This window comes from Dermochelys coriacea, chromosome 25 (genome assembly GCF_009764565.3).
Source record: "Dermochelys coriacea isolate rDerCor1 chromosome 25, rDerCor1.pri.v4, whole genome shotgun sequence".
Lineage (NCBI taxonomy): Eukaryota > Metazoa > Chordata > Testudines > Dermochelyidae > Dermochelys > Dermochelys coriacea.
In genome coordinates, this window is record NC_050092.1 from 14860936 (window position 1) to 14882949 (window position 22014).

The 22014-nt window shown below is 63.7% G+C and overlaps 1 protein-coding gene across 1 annotated transcript in view; it reads right to left on the bottom strand.

Annotated features, from left to right (window-relative positions):
• SSBP4 (single stranded DNA binding protein 4) overlaps positions 1-22014 on the bottom strand; it is a 49727-nt gene that overhangs the window by 21996 nt on the left and 5717 nt on the right. Inside the window, exons 2-4 of the mRNA XM_038384100.2 lie at positions 16771-16843; positions 15718-15779; positions 9470-9554 (exon numbers count right to left, since the gene is read on the bottom strand). Coding sequence (XP_038240028.1) covers positions 9470-9554; positions 15718-15779; positions 16771-16843 — 220 coding nt within the window. The remainder of the gene's footprint in view (positions 1-9469; positions 9555-15717; positions 15780-16770; positions 16844-22014) is intronic.

Consider the following 22014-nt stretch of genomic DNA (forward strand, 5'->3'; position numbering starts at 1 on the left):
CGCTGCCCAGTACCGGACCCTTCCAGTCAGTGCCCGGCCAGCCGAGGTGGGGCAGCAGGGAGAGCACGGAGAGCACGATGGGCAGTCATCACGCACACCGCGAATGCCAGCCCAGAAGGGAGGGGGGCAGATAACACAGCGCCTCCCCTGAGACCATCCCGCCCCAGCCAGGGCCCTGTCCCCACACCCACACTCTGCCTCCCCACGCTCACTCTGCCCCCCACAATCCAGACACTCTCAAGTCCAGCAGAGCGGCTGCTGCCCGCTGCCCTGGGTGGGGTTGCCTGGCTTTACCCCAGCTGTCACAGGGCAGTTTCTCCGCGGTCTGCGCAGCACCAGCAGGGGGCAGCGCGATGCACAGAACAATCAGCCATGAGGGTTGGAGGGGCAGCCCCAGGGTTTGGCTGGTGGCCAAGATGGGCAGCTGGTCCCCATGCCCCCCCAGCTCAGACAGCAGGGCATTGCCCAGGGTGTGCGAGTCCTGCCCATGGTATGTGGGGGGCTGTCAGTGCACATCCCCTGTGGCACAACTCCAAATCTCGCCGGCAGGGCTCAACTCTGCTCCTCCCAGCCCCAGGCCTGGGTGTTGAGGACCCCCCCACGGCCAGCCCCAGGAGGGGCTTCCCCTCGCACTCCCAGGCAGGGCACCTGGTGGGAGTTTGGGAAGCAAGTTCTGGGGGCCCTGCCTTCCCCAGCCCCACAAGTTGGGGGCTCTCAGCCCTGCTGGTCCAACACAAGACAGGCTAGAACCAGGGCAGGGGCCAAGGGAGCCTGTCCAGAGTCAGACCTGGGTCCCACAGCCAGGTGAGCTCAGCCGCTCTGCTGCTGGCCGGAGAGCCACCCCCTGATCCCTGGGGCCTCCCCTGGTGCCCACGTGGGTTCTGGTTGCTGTGGGCAGTGCTAATGGCCGAATTGCTGGGCTCCACAGACCATCAATTCTCTCCGCTGCCTAAATACCTGCAGCCAAGGCACGGAACGAGCCAGCCATGCCACTTAGCCGGCTATCAATCAGGGGCCAGGTGCTGGGGGTGCAGCAGGTGAGCTGTGCTGGTGCCAGTCCTGACTCACCCTTGCACCAGGGCAGAGGGTTGGCACCAGGGCAGCAACGTGGGGGGCTGTGCTCTGACCCCCCATGGAGGCACCCCTCTGCTGGGGCTCCCAGCCCCCCAGTGGCCTCCCCGCTCCCAAAGCACTTTTGCTTTACATATGCAAGGCAGCGCTGCCATGGCAACGGGGCCTGCCTGGGCCGTGTCGCTGCGCCAGATTCTCATTAACTCCAGCGTGGCAATCGGTTCTGCACAGAGCACACGGCCGGCCGGCCGGGGCGGGTTGCGTGAGCACCACAGAGCTGGCTCCCAGCCCACCCTGCTGCCCGGGGCTGGAGGGTGGGGGCAGAGAGCACATTAACCCCTCCAGCACAGACCCCCGGCCCCCGCTGCACCCTGGCCTGATAAAACACCCAGCGCTTGGCAAACCTGCAGCCAGAGGGGAAAGGCAGGGACCCCGGGGGGCTGAACCTAGACACTGTCCTAGAGAGAGGGCAGCCTTGGAACGGCCGGAGAAAGACAGACAGAGCCAGCCCTGCCCAGGACCACGCAGCGAGTCTGGGGCTGAGCTGAGAACAGACCCCAGGAGGTCTGACTCCCCATCCCCGTCTGTAACCACTAGAACCTACTGCCAGTGACCGGCTGCTGCGACAGCCTGGCTGCAGGGCACCAACTGCAGGGCAGGCTGCTGCAGCCCCCAGCGTCTAGGCCTGACCTTTCCCTCCCCTCGCCAGCTACTGACCGAGCATGTGGGCCATCCAGGGGAGGGGGACATGGGGGTGGGAGAGCCAGGTGGAGGGAGGCATGGGAGATGGGGGACTGGGAGATCCAGGGGGAGGGGAGCGTGTGGGTGGGAGATCTGGGGGAGGGGGGCATAGGCAGGCTCTGCCCAGAAGAAGGTTTCTCTGGAGCCTACCCATGTCTTCCCAGAGCTGGTTAACTGCGGGACTGGCACCAGGCTGGGGGCACTCCAGGGGCATGTGCTGGGCAGAACAGCACAGCCCCCAATCCCTCTGGGACAACGTTCCCAGGAAGCCAGGCAGAGCCAGCCTCCTCCGGCTCTGGGTAGTGCCCAATGCAGGGGGCTTGGAGTATAGAGGCAGCCCCTCCGCCAGGCAATGGGGAACTGGGGGTGCCCTGTTGCTGGTGGGGGACATAGGCTCCAAGAGCTGTCGCTCTGGCAAGTTGTTGCCTGGGTGCCAGGACCCCCGTAGGGCCCGGGGGCTGGGCGGGGCGTCTGGCACAGACAATGGGACCAGCCCAGCCCGGCTCCCGCCTCCATGTGGAGGAGACAAAGGGGCCAGTGCTGAGGGGGCAGAGCCAGGAGGGGGAGCGGCAGCACTGGGGGGGTGGGAAATGTGTGTGTGTGGGGGGGAACCTGCATTGTCTAGCCAACCTAGATTGGGAGGAGGAAGCGGGGGATGGGACGGAGGGAGCCTGCATCCCCTCCCCCTGCAGAGTTTGCTCAGGCAGGGTGGGAGGTAGGAGGCCCCTTGGTTCAGTCAGCCTCTAACTGGAGCCCATCTTCCCCCCCATGCGTAGGTGGGTTAGAAAAGGCAGATTCCCCCAACACACACGCACCCCCTCCCCATGGTGATGAGCACAGGGCTGGGATCACACTGGCCTCCCCAGGGGTCACCTTCCCATAGCCACCACTCAGGACTTTACCCAAAGGAGGCTGGGGGGGCCGGTGCCACCCTGCGGCTGCGAGAAGGGCAGAGCCCAATAGCACCCGCAGCCAGGGTCGAAGCGTTCCCGAACCGCCAGACCACTCCATGGCACCAGAGGCCCCGAGTAAAGCCAGTCCCTGCAGCAGGATCCAGTGCAGGGCCTGAGCTGCTAAACCCCACAGCTGCCCCCACACCAGCGCCCCTTGCCCGGAGCTGGCCTATGGCAGACCGCGGCCCTGAGGCAGCACCATGGAGCTGGGATGGCTCCCGCCCCAGAGGGCATATGCCCACAGTGCTGGGGCTGCATGGCACAGGGATTATGTACCTGGCAATTAGTGTCCTTCTCAGCAGCCTGACAGCAGTGTCAGTAAATAGACCCGAGTAATTAAAGAGCCAGCAAAACAAACAGATGGCTCCATGCCGGAGGGCAGCTGGGAGAGGGCACCATGCTGGAGCATGGGGGGGGGGGGAGCACTGCACGGAGGTCCGGGCCAGAAGGGAGCACCATGCTAGGGGCAGAGCTGGGAAGGGGAGGCCCATGCCGGGGAGGGGGTGAAGGGGTGGCATCGCCCTAAGGGGGCCATGCCAGGAGCACTGTGCCACACCAAGCCCCCTGGGGTTTTCTCCACCAATAGCCTCTCTGCCCTCCATCCAGCCGCAGCACCAGCCTCCTCCCCACCTAGCCTCAGCCACCAGGCTCCCAGCAGGGGGGCCTGAGGGTACCATGGGCATGTTCCACCCCTGCCTATTCCAGCACCACAGCTCCCTGCTGCAGCCCAGGGCTGGACTCTGAGCCAGTCAAAGCCCCCCAGCACCAGCACCCCACAGCCCCTGCCCACTTCACCAGCTGGCTCCCTGGTGCCCCACACAGTCCAGTTCCTCAGTGCCGGGGCAGAGCTTCCCTCCCACTCCCCACAGTGGACGTCCCTTGCAGGGCCACTGCTGTCTTGCTGGGCCCATAGCCCTGGGCAATGCAGGGCCATGAGCCCCCCGCCCTGGGCCGCCCATCCAGTGTAGAGCATGAGCTATCACGTCCCACCAGGCTCCTGCCCTGCCAGAGGGGCCGCCCGGCCTGCACGTGGCCGAGGCACAGCGTGGCATATGGATTTGCCAACTCCGCCAGCCACCAGGCAGGTCAGTGCTTGGCAGCAGAGCAGCAAAGCGAGCGCCAGGACAAACAGCCAGGGCCTGCCCCACACTAGTCAAACACAGGCAGCCAGGGGCAGCTGCGCTGTTGACTCTGTGGCCACTGATTAATTCCCCAGGAGCCCCATGCAGATAAGTGCCCGAGCTGCTGCAGAGCCCTGACCCCCGGCCCCCAGGGCTGCCTGAGCACCAGGGGCCAGAGGAACAGCCAGGCTCTGCTGTGACTCCTAGGGGCAGGTAGCGGCATCTGGGTGATGGGAACTGGGTCCCTGCAGGGCTGGCAAGGGAGGGGAGGGGAGGAGAGGGGAAGCCAGGGTGTTCTCTGGCTGGTGGGATGGGACCTGTGCTGGGCCCGGCCTTGGAGCAGGGCCTTTCTCTGTGGCTGCCCAACACCTGGGGTGTTCCAGGGCTTGAGAGGGGGGCTGCCTCCAGCCTGTCCAGCTGTGTGCAGGGAGCGGGGCCGCAGGGGCTAACCTGTTGCCACTCCAGCCCTAAGCCTGGCAGGGTGCCCCAGAGCCAGGTGCAGCCAAGAAGCGACAACACGTTTGCTGGATGCCCCTGGCTCCTGCTGCCGGGGCTAATTCTCTCCAGATGTCCGAGCCGCTTGTCCCCTCATAGCCAAGCCAAGCAAGCCCAGTGCTCCGTTTCCCCGGGCAAGCTCCAAAGACATCCAGCGCCCCACTGCTGGGGGTGTCTGACTGAGACCCCCGAGCACACCCCAGACCTGCCCCACATCTCCCCTTCCCAAACACACACAAGCCCCACAGCCAGGCTGGGCCACAGGGCAATCAGACTGGCTGCCCCAATGCAGCTCACCCTGCCAAACTGGGTGGGCATCTAATGGGGGGGCACTTCCATCTGGGTCAGATCCCTGCACAGTGTCAGGGAGTGATGCCGGAGGCACAATGGGGCCCAAAGCTGAGGCCCTGCCCCCCCCCACGCTCAGAGGCGCCAGAGCACTTCCTGCCAGAGCAGGGGGTGGGGCTCTGCACGCATGGGGCACCGGGAGGTCCTGGAACTGACCCCTCCCCACCAAGGTGGCAGAAGAAGGTGAAGAAGGGGCCAAGGCTGTCCCAGTTCTCTGGGAGAGGAGAAAAGGCTGCGACATCTCCCCTGCCCTAGCACTGCCCCCCAGCATGGAGCCGCCCCCCAGCACTGCTCTAGGGCAGCAGGGTCAGCACTGCCAGGGAGATCACCCCCAAGCTCACCAGCCCAGCAATTTCTACACAGGTCTGCCATCCATATCCTGCCCAGGCCAGGCCTTGCTTAACACGAGGGGACCCACACCCAGCCCAGGAGCCCTGTTTGCAGCCCTCCTGGTTACAAATTAAACCTTGAAAATGTGATTTAAGTGAACACTTAAGACTTGGCTGGCAGAGAAGAGGGCATCGGGGAGTAACCAGGGGCCTGGGATCATGATGGGGCATGTGCACATGGCTCTGTCTGTCACGGTGGGTGTGCGCACATGTGAGGTGTGTATCTGTGTGACTGTGTGTGTTCACAGGGGCTGTGCGTACATGCAAGGCCCATGCATGGCTGCCCCTCTGTGCACGCTCATGTGTATGGGGTGCGTCTCTCTCTCTCTCTGGGAGCACGACGTGCATGTAAGAGCACAGTGTGCCAGACCCAGCCCTGGAAATTTCTGGGGGCAGCAGCACCTGTGGCTGGGGGCAGACGACAGACACCCTGTGGGGCTGCAGGACTGTGCTGGGAGGGAGCGGCTAGGAATGAGCGACTGCCCCTTTAAGCGCCCCCCCCCCCCCAATGGCTGAGGGCTGGCGCGCCCCACGCTCTCCGGAGTGTGCTGGCAGATTCCCACGGGGCCCAGCCTGGCGCTCTGCTCCCCTCCCAGAAAGTTATTCATGTGCACAGAGCGCCAGCAGGAGCCGCGACGCTCCCTGCAGCACGGGCCTGAAATATTAATGCCCCGCGCGCTGCAGCCTGCCAGCCAAGGGCAGCCGGGGCGAGAGCGCGGCCAGCGCCGTGAACCTCGGCTGCCGCCCTGCACACCCTGTGGCGCTGCCATCTGCCCACTCTGCACAGCCCGAAGCCACAGGCGGGGGCTGGGCCAGGCACCCCACCGCTGGCACTGAGGCTTCTTCACAAAGAGGAGGGAAGCAGGAGGCCTTGGACCACGCCCCACGGCCTAGGACTGGTTAGGAAGGGGCTTGGCGGGGGGGCTGCTCACGGGCCCCAGGCCCAGCTGAAGGGAGACCCTCACTGTACCCCTGGGCATCCCAGCTACTCACAAAACCCCTCAGCCAGCCCAAAGGGGAGACCACCAGCTCCCCCTGTCACTCTGCTCCCAGCCTGGTCTCTGCCTCCTGCCCCCAGCCAGCCAGGGCCTGCCAGCACCCAGCCATCAGGAACGAAGGGCACTGCTCTGGCCTCGTGCACGGCTGCCAGCCAGGCACCAAGCGCCATGCATGGGGCCTACGTTACTGCAGGCCGAGAACAGGACTGGGGCACCAGCACAGCATGGGGTGGGAATGGGGGCAGGGAGCCCCAGCTGGGATAGCAGGGTGCTCCAGGTCAGGATAGAGAAACACCAGAAGGGCTGCGGGGAAGCGCAGGCTGGGATAGCAGGGGCTGTGGGTCAGGGTTGAAGGGCAGCATGAGCACAGCTGGGGGTGCACAGGCTGGGATAGCTGGGGGACAGCGTCCAGACTGTGTGCGTGGAGGGGCACGATCATGCACAGACCCACAAGTTGCTGCCGGGTGCAGTGCTGCCAAGCAAACTCACCCCCTTTCCAGCATTTCACCCTGCAAACATCAACAGCGATTGGCAGGAGCCCCCCACTCTCTGGCCGGCCCCATGCAGCCCCTTCCTCCTCCCTTCAGGGTCTGCACCTAAACACACCCAGCTGTGCCCCCTGCTCCCTGTTACTGACACCTCGCGGGCTCTGGGCTGCAGCTGGTAATGGGCGGCCTGGCCCGGCTCCAGATGCACCAGGCTTTCCCTCCCTGGTGTAACCAGAGCCACCTGGAGGGGAGCAGAGCCCCGTCAGCGTGCTGGGTCCTAGCGAACCTCAATTCCCTGCTCCTCACCCCAGGACGACTATGAGCTGGGAGTGGGGTGCAGCCCCTCCCTGCCATGACCTCTCACAGGGCCCAGGCTTAATGCAGGGGGCAGGGAGCCAGGAAGCCTGGGTCCCATCCAGTCCTGACATCAACTCCCTCTGGCCAACATGGCCCAGCGCCCAAACCCCAGCTAGGAGCTGGGGCTGGAGTGGGGGGTGGGGAATGGGAGATGGGACCTTTCCCCTCCAGGGGACACCGGCTCTGATCCAGCCCCAGGGTGGGGATTTCCTCTTGTGGTCATTGGGTCCAATCTCACCCCACCCTTCAGTGACAGAACTGTCATCACCTGAGGAACAGTCAATGGCTTGTGTGACATGAGTCTGCAGGTTCTCAGCTGGGTCCCTGATAGATGGGTGCCCGGGCCATGCAGCTGCCCTCACAGCTGGCTTCCTGGGGGTCAGCCCTGCAGTGGGGAGAAGGCCTGGTCTGGCCATGTGGCTGGTGGCCTCCCCAGCAGAGGGAGGCGGGCTGAGAAGTGAGCCTCCCTGCAAAAGCCTGTTAACTCACCCGGGCATGTGGTTAAATCACTGCCCCTGTCCTGCACCAGAGCTGGCCGCAGCACACGGGGGCTGGTGCCAGGAAAGAGGCTCCAGCCCTTGCTGTGCAGAAGTTGTCATACACACACACTCCCCCCCAACCCACCAGCCACGAGCGCAGTCAAAACACATGAGCCACCTGTCCAAACGTTCCCATCACACGCCCCGTCTCCGCAGCTGGCAAATAGGGTATTTAGCAGGGAGACAATACAGCTGAAAACACAAACTGAATGACAGGAGAAAGGAAGCTGTCGGCACAAACACGCAGCGTCGTTAACAGCAAACCTATCCCAGCGCCTGCATCATGGCTGCTCCCCCCTTTCCAGCCCCATGCCCAGCTCCTGCAGACAACTCCCTCGCTCTCCTCCTGCCCACAAGAGGTGCCCCTCGCACACTCCAGCTCTTAGCCTTGACCTCTGCCTTGGCACTCCCCAGCCAGTGGGTGCTGAACCACCTACACCCTGCTATGCCTGCATGACTGGGCGAGTGTGCTTGCACACATGCGTGCAAAGAGAGCACGCATGCCTGCCATCTGTGGGAGGGACCTGGGCAGTGGGTCATGGCAGCTCAAGCCCCAGGTGGAGATGGCGCCTGCCCTGGCCCGGGGTCTAGGATCACCCACAGGAGGTCAGAGATCACAGTGGGTGTGTGAGGAACGACCCAGCAGGTGCCATGGTGACCCTGGCAGAGCCCCTGCTGCATGACACCTGGGCATCCCCATCCCACCAGGTCACAGTCCTCCCCCTAGTCTCAGACTGGGAATAAGGGGTGGATTTGAGAGTAATTAACAACTGGAACAAATTTCCCAAGGCCTGGGGAGGAGTCTCCATCCCTGGGCTGTTTCCCTGACAGCTCCGTGCTAGGAATAGTGGGGGCAGGTCTCTGCCCGTGTTACGCAGGGGATCAGACTAGATGGTCACAATGGTCCTCCTGGCCCGAAAATACAGGGTCCAACTCCCCCGCATCTCGAACGGGAGTGATCACCCCTAGAGTGTCTGCCCTGGGGGCCTGTCCCCGCCACCCATTTCCTAGCACCCCTCGGCCTCTGGGGAGCTTTCCTGGGTAAGCCCAGATATTCCCAGTCTGCAGCCCAATGCTCAGCGCCTTGCTCCAGAGCCCTGCCGGGAGACTCAGGAGGTGCCAGGCGGGACCTTGCCCGGGCCCCACACAGCTTCCAGCCGGGGTCAGGGCAGAGAACACAAGGCCTGGAGCTAAGGGCTCAGCAATGACTCCTAGCCCCAGGTGTGGCCGGGAGGGGAGGGAAGGGGGCTCCTCACAAGCACCCATCCAGCCAGCAGACACAGCCATGCTAGGGCACACCACCCCCCCAGGCTTCAGCAACCCCCCCCGCTACAGCCACCACCTCCCCCCCAACCCTGTCACAGCACACCGCCCCCCCCCACTACAGCCACACACACCCCAACCCTGTCACAGCACACCGCCCCCCTGCTACAGCCACACACCCCGACCCTGTCACAGCACACCGCCCACCCGCTACAGCCACGCACCCCGACCCTGTCACAGCACACCGCCCCCCCGCTACAGCTGCCATCACCACCCCCGACCGTCACAGCACACCGCCCCCCCGCTACAGCCACACACCCCGACCCTGTCACAGCACACTGCCCCCCCGCTACAGCCACCACCACCACCCCGACCCTGTCACAGCACACTGCCCCCCCACTACAGCCACCACCACCACCACCCCCAAACCTATCACAGCACACTGCCCCCCCACTACAGCCACACACACCCCGACCCTGTCACAGCACATTGCCCCTCCCAGGCTACACGACACCCCCCAGCACAGGGGAGTAACAACAGCAGCAGCCCCACAACTCCTCCAGCACAGCTGGGTCCCCTAGGGCTACTCAGCACAGGCTGCCCCACCCTAGCCCAGCCCAGAGCACGGTGGGGCTGGCCTGCCCCAAGCCCTCTGCCCCGAGCCTCCAGCTCAGCCCTGGCCGCTGGCGGGGACGCGGTTACTCACATAGTCATGAAAGGCCTTGGCTTCGCTGGAGTGCTCACACGTCTCCCGGCGGTCCGGCGCCGCGCAGTACAGGTCCCAGAACACGCTGCGGGGAGAGAGCGCATCAGTCAGGCCCTGTACACCCCCCAGCCAGCAACCCCCAGCTCTGCTGGTGCCCCTCGCTGACCCACAGCCCCGGGGTCCCCCAGCTCTGCCAGTGCCCCTCGATCCTAGTCCACAGCTCCGTTCCCACAGCCCTCGGTTCCCCCAGCTCTGCTGGTGCCCCTCGATCCCAACCCGCAGCCCCCTGCTCCGGGCTCTCCCTGAGCAGCAGCTCCCAGTTGTGCTGAGCTGTAGACAATGAGGCCTATGGCTGTGTCTGAGCTAGAGGGAGGGGCCCTGGTGCCAGCCAGCTCACCCTGCCCACATGAAGGGCTGCACTAGTGCCACAAAATCATGCTGAAGCCCCTCAGCCACGACCCACCAATCTCACTCCACCACCAGCCTGACGGCCCCAATCTTAACCCATTAACAGCAGCACAAGGGGCTGCTGGACTGGAACCATGGAGGCTCATTCTGTGCTGGTGCCAGCCACGGCCGTGGAGTCAGGCCAGACCCACGGGGTCAGGGCAGTGCATGGCTGCCCATGGCCGATCGCCTGCAGCGGGCAGTGGAGAATAGCCATGCCCTTGGGGGAGCGATGGCACATCTGCACTTGACCCAACGTGCTGGGAGCATCCCATTCCAGATGCAGTGGCTGGCTCCAGGCCCTGGGGCTGGCCCGGCTCCCCCCCAGCCCACAGGCTCCACCACAGAGTGGTTTCCCAGGTTGCAGTTGCTAAGATCATCAGCTGGAGCTGAAGTTGAAATCCCAAGAACATCCCATCAGGCTGCGACATCCTGGAGAAGGGGAGGCCAGGGCCTGGCCAGAGCCACCCTGTCTCTGGCACCCACCCTAGCCCAAACAGGCTCGTTCATGCACTGGGCTGACAAGCACCCAGGAGGGGCCTACAGGGTAGATGATGTGTGTGTGTGTGTGTCCATGTTTATGGGCAGCCCAGGGGTTGGGAAGAGGCTCAGCGCTCTCCGAGACCCCAAGGGAGCCTGCAGCCCCCTCGCCCCTGGCTGCTCCCACTCTGCAGGCAGCCTGGTGTGGCCCCGGTGAGCCATCCGGCCGTGCAGATCGCACAGCCACCAGCCTCACATCTTGCTCCACGGCTCGGCCATGGCATAATGCACCAGCAAGGCCTTCCGGGAAGCTACTCCAGAAGCCCAAGGATTAATCCCAATCTCTCTCCCCCACCCATGCCTGCAAAAACCATCATCACCTAATAGTTTATTGGAAACAGCTAAATACACAGACATCAGGTCCCGATGGGCAAGAACCCCACTGGCTCCCAGTGCCCCAGGAGAAGGTGGGGCAGGGGCACTCGCTGCTGCTAAGCACTGTAGCTAGATCAGCAGGATGGGTCTGGGCTCTACAAGCACAGGGCAGAGTGATCTATCCTGCTTACTGTACAGACGGGGAGGCGATGCTCAGAGAGGCTGACAGTCTTGCCTAAGGTCACACTGGAAGTCTGGGGCCAAGCCAGGAATGAACCTGGCTACCACGACTCCCAGACTGACCCCTTCCCCTGTGGGCCAGGGTGTCAGCCCTGGTACTTCCTGCCAACGTGCCTAAGCTTGGGGAGCCCCAGTTACACACGCCGGCTGCACTTGGACCTTTGGAGACCCTCCGCCCTACTGCTGGCTGGGGGCTTTGGGGGCTGCATCCTGTGTTGGCTGGCGGCGATTCTCCCCAGTTGAGCCTGGTTTTATTTACTGCCCACTGAGCCTGGTGCCATGCAGGGGCTGCGCCGGGGTCGTCAAAGCCACTGGGCCAACCTGAGGGCCCATCCAGCAGCGCTTGCCCAGCCCTGAATATTTCTAGCTGGGCCAGGCACCCCACCACTGGCACTGAGGCTTCTGCACAAAGAGGAGGGAAGCAAGAGGCCTTGGACCACCCCCCACAGCCTAGGACTGGTTAGGAAGGGGCTTCTCACGGGCCCCAGGCCCAGCTGAAGAGAGTCCCTCACCGTACCCCTGGGCATCCCAGCTACTCACAAAACCCCTCAGCCAGCCCAAAGGGGAGACCACCAGCTCCCCCGTCACTCTGCTCCCAGCCCGGTCTCTGCCTCCTGCCCCCAGCCAGCCAGGGCCCTGCCAGCACCCAGCCATCAGGAACGAAGGGCACTGCTCTGGCCTCATGCACAGCTGCCAGCCAGGCACCAAGCGCCATGCATGGGGCCTACGTTACTGCAGGCTGAGAACAGGACTGGGGCACCAGCACAGCGTGGGGTGGGAATGGGGGCAGGGAGCCCCAGCTGGGATAGCAGGGTGCTCCAGGTCAGGATAGAGAAACACCAGAAGGGCTGCGGGGAAGCGCAGGCTGGGATAGCAGGGGCTGTGGGTCAGGGTTGAAGGGCAGCATGAGCACAGCTGGGGGTGCACAGGCTGGGATAGCAGGGGGCTGGGGGGCAGCGTCCAGACTGTGTGCGTGGAGGGGCACGATCATGCACAGACCCACAAGTTGCTGCCGGGTGCAGTGCTGCCAAGCGAACTCACCCCCTTTCCAGCATTTCACCCTGCAAACATCAACAGCGATTGGCAGGAGCCCCCCACTCTCTGGCCGGCCCCATGCAGCCCCTTCCTCCTCCCTTCAGGGTCTGCACCTAAACACACCCAGCTGTGCCCCCTGAATATTTCCAGCACTGCCCTTTAAAAACGACAGGTTTCAGAGTAGCAGCCGTGTTAGTCTGTATTCGCAAAAAGAAAAGGAGGACTTGTGGCACCTTAGAGACTAAAATTTATTAGAGCATAAGCTTTCGTGAGCTACAGTATCCGATGAAGTGAGCTGTAGCTCATGAAAGCTTATGCTCAAATAAATTTTTTAGTCTCTAAGGTGCCACAAGTCCTCCTTTTCTTCCTTTAAAAACGAATTGCTGTCAGCCACGCCTGGCATTTCCAGCCAATAGGATGATGGTATGCAAATATACCATGGGGAGCCAGGGGGTGAGTGGCTGAGTGCTCTGATGTCACCATCTCATCTCACCCCCCCCACCCCCAGACCGGCCCTGAAACTCAGCTCACTCCAGGGCGCCCACAGGGCCAGGCTGGGCTCAGGGGAGGGGGGCAGCGGGGCCGGGTCCCAGGCACTGAACCAATGGAGCACTTGTCTGGCCAGTGTCAGCGCCCCCTGCAGGAGGCCGGGCAGCAGCAACGCTGCTCCGTCCAGCCATAAACCCCCGAGCTCAGGGGCGCAACCCCCACGGCCCTGGGCAGCAGAATGGTCCACGGCCTCATCCCTTCTCCCCCACACCACAACCCCAGCTGCTGGGGATCCCCCCTGCTACTTCTGGGACACCCTGCCCTGGGGATCATGCCCTCCCCCCCAACAGCCCTGAACCCCTTCCTCCTCCACGGCAGGAGCAGGGGCTCCGGCCCAGTGCAGGGACCGCCCCCCCAGTCAGGTAGGCACATGCTACAGTTGAGGAGTCCAGAGTTCAGCAGGCTCACCCACCCACCCAGGATGGAAGCACAGCACCGTGGATGGACTGACACCCTGAACACAAAGGCAGCAGTGGGTCAGGCAGCCTCACTGCACCCCAGCTTTTCCCTCATCTCTGGGGCCCATTCACCAGTCCGTCCCATGGGGTGGGAGCAGTTCTGCTGCATTCACCCCCCAGAGATCCCCAGGAAGAGGAGCAGAAATTACAGCACCTTGCATACACGCAGGGGGACACTCAGATTCCTGGGGCCCAGCTGGCAGGTGAGGCCCCCCAGGCATCTCCCGTGGGTACCCATCACGAGTAGCCCCATTCCAGGAGCTGGGCCCTATTCCCCTGCGGCTCTGGGGGCAAAGGACATGCAGCTAGGAACAGAACCCAGCCCCCTGCACTCCAGCCACTGTCCGGCCCTTCATTCTTCTCTTTGTGACATCACGGCTGGTTGCCAAGGTGACTATTGTGATGTCACAAACAGAGGATGGGGGGGGCAAACTTCTGAAGCAAGAGACAGCTGGCTGGGCTGCACAGAGAGGACCCTGAATAACCCCATCCAGCTGGGGCCCGAGGGGGAGGCAGGAGCCCCTCCTCCCCCACAGGCCTCCCACAAGCACCCCCTGCCAGCATGCCCTGGGACAGCACTCCCCACAGACCCAGGAGTCCATCCCAGCCCCATGCAGTCGGGCAGTCCCAGTACAGAGTGGTGGGGCTGGAGAGCTCTCTGCAGCTGGGGGCCAGGCGAGGTTCACGCCCCCGGCAGCTGGGCTGCACCAGAAGGTGGAGCCAGGCACGGGGCATCTGGCAGCCAGGGGTGGCAGGTTTGTAGAAATTTTGGTGGTGCCCAGAACCCGTCCCCCCCCCCGCAAACTCTGCCCCCACCTGCATAAGGCTCTGGGAGGGAGTTTGGGGGCAGGAGAGGGTGCGGGGGTAGGGGTGCAGGCTCTGGGACAGAGTTTGGGTGCAGGGTCCAGGCTGGAGCAGGGGATGTGGGTGTAGGAAGGGATGAGGGGTGCAGGCTCTGGGAGGGAGTTTGTGGGTAGGAGGGGGTGCTGAGGGAGGGGGTGTAGGGGTGAGGGCTGTGGGATGGGGCTGGGGATGAGGGGTTCATGATGCAGGAGTGGGCTCAGGACTGGGGATGAGTTTGGGGTGCAGGCAGGCTGCCCTGGGGCTGGGGCCAGAGAGGAGGATTCCCCCAGCCCTCTCCCTGCCAGCTGCAGTGAGCTCTGCTGGGGAGGAAGGGACCCCCCTCCCCCCAGCAGCACATTCACCCCCACCACTGTCACTGCACATGCTCCTAAGGCCCCTCTCAGGTCCAGGAAGCCTCCTTGCCCTCCCTGTGGTGGGTGCGGGGGGAGGGGGCCACTGCCATCACATGTGCCCCTCCTCCCCTGCTGCTGCTCCTCACTGGGGATGGGGCTGCCCCTTGCCCAGCGTGGGGCAGGAGCAGTGACTGTGGGAAGGGGGGCCCCTGTGCTGGTGGAGGGTCCTGCCGGAAAAGGGAAGGGTCTGAAGCAGAAGGGCAGCCTGCCCTGCCACTAGTGAAGGGGGAGCACTAGGACCCTGCGGCAGCAGTTGATGCCAGGAGCCAGCAGAGCAGAGTCAGCCTGGAGCTGCAGGGGAGAGGCGGGGCAGGGGGGGCAGCAGGCGGGGCTGGGGGACACAAGGGGGAGGTATGGCAGGGGCAGCAGGCAGGGGACATGGTGGGGGAGGGATGCAGGGGCAGCAGGCAGGGCCTGGGGACACGGTGCGGGGTGGCTGGGGGAAGGTGCGATGGGGCAGCAGGCGGGGCCGGGTGAGAGACCCGGCCCGCACATTGGTGGAGTCGGGCCCCAGGGCCCTGAATATTGCTGGAGCCAGGGTACCATGGGCCCATACAAGTCGCTGCCCCTGCTGGCAGCTACTTTGTCATGGTGCAGACAGGCGGGACAGGGCGCGCACAGCTCAGCGGGCGAGGATGGGAGCTCCGTGCCCCCCAGCCCGGGCCATTAGAACAGCCCAGAACCAGACCTGGCTCCAAACCCACCCCAGTGAGGCTCCTGGGAGAGGGAAGAGATGGACCCCTACCCATGAACTCCTCCTGGAGTCCTTAGTTTACCCCGCTTTAACAAAGGAGCTGTGCGGAACAAACCAAATCCTGCCCCATTTGTACATTGACCCCTTGTCTCCTTTGCGCTCCCGTCTGAGCTATGGGAGCCTGGAAGGAACCCGCTGGTCCCAGAACATTGGGCTGCCACGGGGAAGTAGGTCAGGCCCAGATCGAACGGGACGAAGCCCCGTGGCTGCCTAGGAACGGTGCTTTCTGCCTTTTTGGGGCCAGCCAAATTGTCTCCATATGTGTGAGCTGGGCGTGGTGGGGCCCAGCGCTGGGGGAGCCAGGATGTTTCCGGGAAGCAGGATGCGGAGGGGACGGGGGGGACCCAAAATAAATTCCAGTTGCTCCTGCAGGCTGATGGGAAAAGCAGAGCAGCAGCTTTATGGGGTTCGAGGTGATGAGTGTCAGCGGCAGAGGGAATAGCCAGCAGGGACAGGAACTGGAGGGAGGGGGGGGGGAAACAGCCCTTCCCCCTCCACTAACAACCGCCCCCTCCCCTGCTCCGCTGACAAGGAGAGGGCAGGGGCCATCCCCTCCCTGGCAGAGCCCAGCTGATTAGGGGAACTGCAAGCCCACCCCATGGCTGTAGCCTGGGGCACAGTCCCCCCGCGCCCCAAGCTTGGAAGGGCACTTACCACCACCAGGAGTGCAGGAACCCTGGGGGCTCCCCCAGCGTGATGTTCTTCTCCCATCGGATCTGCAAGAGAGAAGGCAGGTCACCCGAGCCATGTCCAGACAGGAGACCCCAGGTGGAAATGCAGCAGCATCAGCAGGCACAAACCCCTGCAGCGTTCCAGCCCCAGCCCCCACACAGTGTTCCCATCTGCTAGCCCCCTAACTCCAGCCTGCGGGCATGGTGCGCAGGAAGCTAACTGCAGTGGGCAACTCAGTGCAGGGGTTATCATAGGGTCAGGGAGGAGAGGGGCCAGGGCCCCAAGCACGCCTCCAGCTCCCTGATGGTCTCCAGGGTGTGCTGTCCCTGCAAGCATCCCCCTCCCGGGGCCTGTGCGCTGGGCCAGCCACACCCAGGAGAGCAGTAGGGGCTGCAGGGCAGGATCGAGGGGCCCCAGCAGAGCTCCGGGGCCCTTGTTCAGCAACGTGCTGTGTGGAGCCCCCATTTGCTCCATCAGGCCCTCACCTTCACCCCAGAGCAGAGAAGCCCCTCAGCCAGCTCCTTGCCCCCAAGGCCTTACATGGAGGAATCACCCCAGCGGCCCGGCCCTAGAGCCCTCCCCCCACTCCGGCGCACCAGGGTATAGAGCTGCCCAATGTCCTGCAGCGGCACAGAACCCGGCGTGGCAGCACCCAGATGACGCAGCCTCCGCCAGACCCATCCCCACCGCACTTGGGCGTCCCTCTCCCTGCCCCAGCTGCAGACCCTGTGTCCCAGCCCCCCTTGGCTGGGAGCCGTGCACCTGGGGCCCCTCACCAGCCTGGGGCTGCCCCCTACAAAGGGGGCCATCAAAAGCTTTGGCAGCCCATGGAACCAAGCGGAGCCAAAACGGCACTGGCCAAAACACGGGACGGGACATGAGCAGGGCTGAGATGGAAGCTCCAGCAGCTGATGGGAGAGCCACTCTGTGCGGCAGGGACCCTCCTCCTGACGGGACCTAGCATCCCTGACACCCCGGTGGGGTGCTGCCCCCACCTCGGACTCTGCAGGGGTCCCAAAGCCACCCTGGTCTTACCTCCGAGAGGAAGGTCTGTGCAGATTTCTGGGCTCCCACATGCAGCAGGTACTCGTACACATATAGCGCCAACCTGCACGAGACGAGAGATGCCTCAGTTCCAGGAATGCCTCCTCCCCACAGCCCGCTCTGCAGCAGGACCTGGCCCCATGCAAGGAGCTCTCTGGGCCCCATGCAGCCCATGGTGCTGAGCCAGCCAGAGCATTTGATCCCAGGAGGAACTGGTTTAGTTCTGTCCTGATGCCCCACAGAGCCAAGCCCCAGGGAGCCTGCACCCCTCCTCCTCCCACGGTCAGCCCCACTGTGCTATCTGGCCTGGGAGTCCAATCCTGCCATCTCCTCCCCCTGGGCACAGCACTGCCCATGCAGGACAGGGGCTGTGTGGAGCAGGCCCTGGCAATACGTGGCCAGTGCTTCCAGGAGCCCCTAAAACCAGATTCCCCATGGGGGGGGAAGGTTTCCTTCTCCCCTTGCCATGAACAGGGATGCAGACAAAGGCCCCTCCACAGGCCCAGATCTAGCATTTAGCAAGCGCCTCCCATTGCTGGGGGGAGGGGGGGAGGCAGTGGGTCAGGCAGCTGCCTCTGGGGTAGAACACGACAGCCACACCACACACCAGGCGGGGCAGGAAGCCAAGAACCCCGTGACCCACAGAACCAAGCACAGTCTCAGTCTGGAAAGTGCCCATCCCTGCCAGGCCCTGCTAAAGCCAAGGGGAACCGCACGCCCTCCAGGCCCACAGGGAGAGTCTGACATGCTGGGGCCTGTGTCTGGAGCAGACAGCCCAGCTCTGCTGGCATCATGCCAGGCTCCATGGAGCTGGGAGGGTTGGAAAAAGGACTCCACTCAGTACCAGCCCCAGGGGTGCCAGACTCCTAACCCACAGAGCATGGGGGGCTGCAGCGGGGGTTACCCCTTCGAAACGCAAACAGACAGGCGCACACTCCCCCCACAAGACAAGTCCACTGCACCCCCAGGCAACGCCGCAAACCCCTCCCCCCACTCTCGCGTGACTCAAACCCTCTCACGCCCGCACGGGGCGCTGGCGTGTTGGTGGGCAGGCAGCTGCTGTATTTTCAACAATTTTGATCTGTTATCTCAAGCTGCAGAAGTGGGAACGCTGCAGCTTCTTTGGCTGGACACAAAAACTTTTACCATTTGCTACCCCAGTGAATGGTGATGGGAATGCAAATCTTTAGACCCATGCTAAATAAAGAAAATAAATTTAAAAAACCCACCAACAACCCGGCAGATTAAGTTATTTTTCTGGCAACTGGCAAATTCAGAAAAAAAACCCAGCCAGGGGATAACCCCAGATGCAGCAGGAGGGGCAGTGCCCCAGGGATCTACCTAGGGGTCAGGACACTCACTCTGTAACCAGCATGGCTCCCCCAGTCCCATGCGGTGCCCTGGAAGTGACACAGGGAGCACCCTTGGGCACCAGGCATTCCGTGCAGGGAGACGGGTTTAAATGCATTCCCAGCCAGGGCTGTCCAAGGGAGAGTGGGGCTGCTACAGCCCCGCCACTGGCTCCTGCTTCTCCATCCATTTGCCTGCACCGCAAAGCATCAATTATTCAGAACATCCTAAGCAGATTGAAAAGCCGCGACAATGCAAGAAAATCCGGAGCATCAACACTGCCTGCCCCCCAGACAATGGCACTGTGCGGCTGGGCTGAGATGCGCCCTAGCAGGGAGCCCAACAGGCCTTGCGGAGCAGGAGGTACACGCACCGTGCTCCCCCCTGCCTGGTCCCCCTCACCCACTACCCCTGTCATCTGGCTGCCTGCAGCCTCCCTCCCTTCACCCTGCCCCAGTGCTGCCCCCGTTCAGTGGTGACCCAAAAGTACTGACGCCACCTCCCCAGTTCTCACAGCTGGCTCCTTCTCCTCACTATACTCACTCGGATGTCATGGTTGCTAGCTCGCCCACCACTAGCGGAGGGAAGGGGGCAAGGTTTGTTTCACCCCCCCATGTGGCCCCAGCATGCCAGGCCAGCCAGTCCATACAGACTCACAAGGCGTTAAAGCATCACCTGGCAGCACGGGCTGATCCCTCCCCCTCAGCCCTGCTGGGTTTACACAGGGAGCCAGACAGGGCCCCCAGACAGGGCCAGCGTGCTGGGCTTGCCAGAACCCACGGTTCCCCTGCTCCCCCAGGCGGCCAGATCCCCATGCACAAGGGAGGATCCGCAGGGCTGGGAAGGACATTAGGGGGATGATGAGAGGCGCAGATGGAGCTTTCCTAGAGCACTGAGAATTAAAATCCCTGGACTGGAAGTGCCTCCCCCACCCCCAGCTGCAGAGCCCACCCCCTCATCAGGCAGCCGGGGCGAGCCAGGGCAGGGATGAGCCAGGGCGGCTCCCACACAGTACCCGTCTGGCAAACCAGGAGCCATAGACAAGTGTCCCATGCAGGGCTCAGTCCCCCGGAGCCACAGGCAGTGAAACTTCATCGGCACTGGTAACGATGATGTCCAAGTCCCACCGGGTGGGGTTTTCCCAGCCAGCTCAGGCCACGGGGCGGGAGAGGCCCCAGGGCTCATGGGAGGCGAAGGGGCAAGCGATGCAGAGAAAGAGCATGAGGGGGGATTAGCAGGGAAAGGCTGGGGGCAGAGGGATGAGCGGAGGGCAGGCAACTCAGCCACTTCCCCACCCATGCAACATCGTCCCTCCACTCCCCGGGATCCCTAGGAGATGCAACTAGTGCACAGGGCAACAGGCTCATGGGGCATTGCTCTGCTCCTAGGGGCAGAGGCCAGGCATATTCAGCCCCCACAGGGAGCAGGCAGGGCACCAGTTCTAAAGGGTGATGGCTGTGGGGTGATGAGACTGGGGAGACTGGCATCTAGATACACAGGGGGAGGAGCCTCCCGCTGGCCTCACAGCCCCATCTGGAGAAGCATGGGGGGTTACGGAACTTGCCCCCGAGCTGTGGCCATGCCAGGAATGGAAGCCATCCTCTGTGCCCCCCTGCCCACATCTCCACCCAACACATGGCCGGGAGAGCCTTTCCTTGTGCCAGGGCTGGAGCCAGGCAGTTCAGCCCTACAGCCCTCAGAACGGGACACGGCCATTATCCCCTCCTACCCACTGCTAGCAACTGGCACAGGCAGGGAGGTGCCCCTTGCCATGGCAGGAGCTGGGTTCCAACCAGGGCCCCGCTGGGCAGACAGATATGCCATGGGGAAAAGCGCAGTGCTGGACAAATCCACAGAGAACTGCCCCTGCTCTGCACACGTAACCCGCTCCCCCACCAGGCTGCCTGGCCCCCAAGGGGGCCCCCCCAAGAGTGCTCAGTGCCGGAACCTGAGGGGCCCGGCCGGCCTGCTCTGGCACAGGGAGCAGGAGGTGGCAGGGCCGGCTGGAGAGCATCAGCTCAGAATAGGCGGAGATGGGAGCGTCCCCAGGGCAGAGAATTACCCCAGGTCTCAGGCTGCAAAGTGAGTGCCCACTTGGTGTGGGACACAGCTGTGGCCCCGGGCAGCACTGGCATGCCTGCCCACTCAGCTAGCTGGGGATGCAACAGACAGCACAATCCACACCGGGAACACACACAGTGTCCTGGGATCGGCCAGGCACCCAGCCCCTCCTCTCCCCCTCCCGGCATGGTTAGCGCCTGGACAGGCTCAGGATATGGCCTGTGGGTCTCCAGAGGGGAAGAGCCCAGCTCAGGTCAGGCCCGGCCCTACCCGGAACTCCCCACGTCCGTCCGTCCATCCTGGCTCCATGGCAGGGCCCAGCCCACATTCACAGCCAGCCACTGCTCATCCTCTCACCGGAAAGAGCTTTCTGCACACTGGCCTCTTGGGCTCCCGCAGTCCTGCCAGGGCCCCCACCCGGCATGCCAGGCAGCAGTGATTATAGGTACCACCAGCAGCCCCAACCCAGCAGGGCACCCAGACGGGTTACCCCAGCCAGAGGGCTATGCATGGAGATCTCCACCCTCCCTGCTGGCTCCATCAGCTCCTGCCCAGCACCCTGGGGGTTAACACTACCACACACTTCCACCAGAGCCGGGACTTAATGCCACGGGGGGCAGAGGATTAGAACAAGCCAGAGGGCGCAGGAACTCCAGGCTCGAGGTAACCTCTGTGCAAGAGTAAAGACAGCCAGGATGGCAGAGGAGCGGGGGCACCTGCTTGCTCCAGCTGCGTCTCTGGAGGGGTGGAGTGGGGGGGCTGGAATCGGGACCATCCAGGCAGGGTCAGCACAGCCAGGCCAGAATGCAGGGGGACGGCCCCCCCCCGTGCCCTGCACTGCCCCCCACTGCTGGCAGTGGCAGGCCTTGACGGGAGCCATACATGTAGCAAGGGCTGAGCTGGCCTCGAAGCCAGCTGGTTGGGTGGGGAGCTGGGGATGCCCCGATTGGCTCCCTGGGAGGAGCAGCTACAGCCCCCCTGGGCTCTAAGTGCTGTACAGACACCTTGGGCACCAAGAGAGCCCAAGCCCTCCCCCAACCCTTTGTGCTAGATGCAGACAGCAGCCCCCCAGACAGGATTGCCACACAGTCAGGTTCTCCCAGGGCCCTCTTGCTTCCCTCTGAGCTGTCGCTATGGGGCTCGCAAGAGCAGGGCTGTGACGGCACCTCAGTGCATTGGACACTCTGGGGGGGGCTCCACTGCACCCCAAACCCAATGCTGCAGCCTGCCAAGAAATGGCACCATGCTGCCAGGGATCTCAGGTGTGTGTGGGGGGGCAAGACTGAGGGGCTGCAAGCTGGGAGTGTGCCAGCTGGAACAGATGATGCATGGTTTTCTAGCCCAGGACCCAGCTCCCTACACTCCTACAGAGAGCCCATCCTGTGAAAAGGGCCCCCAGCCATGGTTTACCTGGCACACGCCGTGGGCAGTTATGGGGTCTCTGGTCCTGCCATTATCAAGCTGGGGTTCACAGAGCACCCAGGGCTGTTACTGGGCTGGGCAGCACTGCTCTTCTGGGCACAGTCACTTGCACGGGACTTCCTGGGACAAGAAAGCCCCAGGGGAATGGGCCATGCCTTGGCCCAAAGGGCCAGCAGCAGCAGGGCCAGGCGAGGGGGAGCAGGAGCAGCCTCCCCCTGCACTGCGACGCTCAGGCCTGGCCTGCATACACTGGCTTCCCACCCCAGTCACCAGCCTGCGGGGACAGAGATCTCGCTCCAGCCTCGGCCCTGGACCCCAGGCAGCGCAGCCAGGAGCTCCTAGGACCGAGGTCTGTGGGGAACAGCAGAGGCAGTGCTGCCCCACTGCTCGACTCGGGAGCTG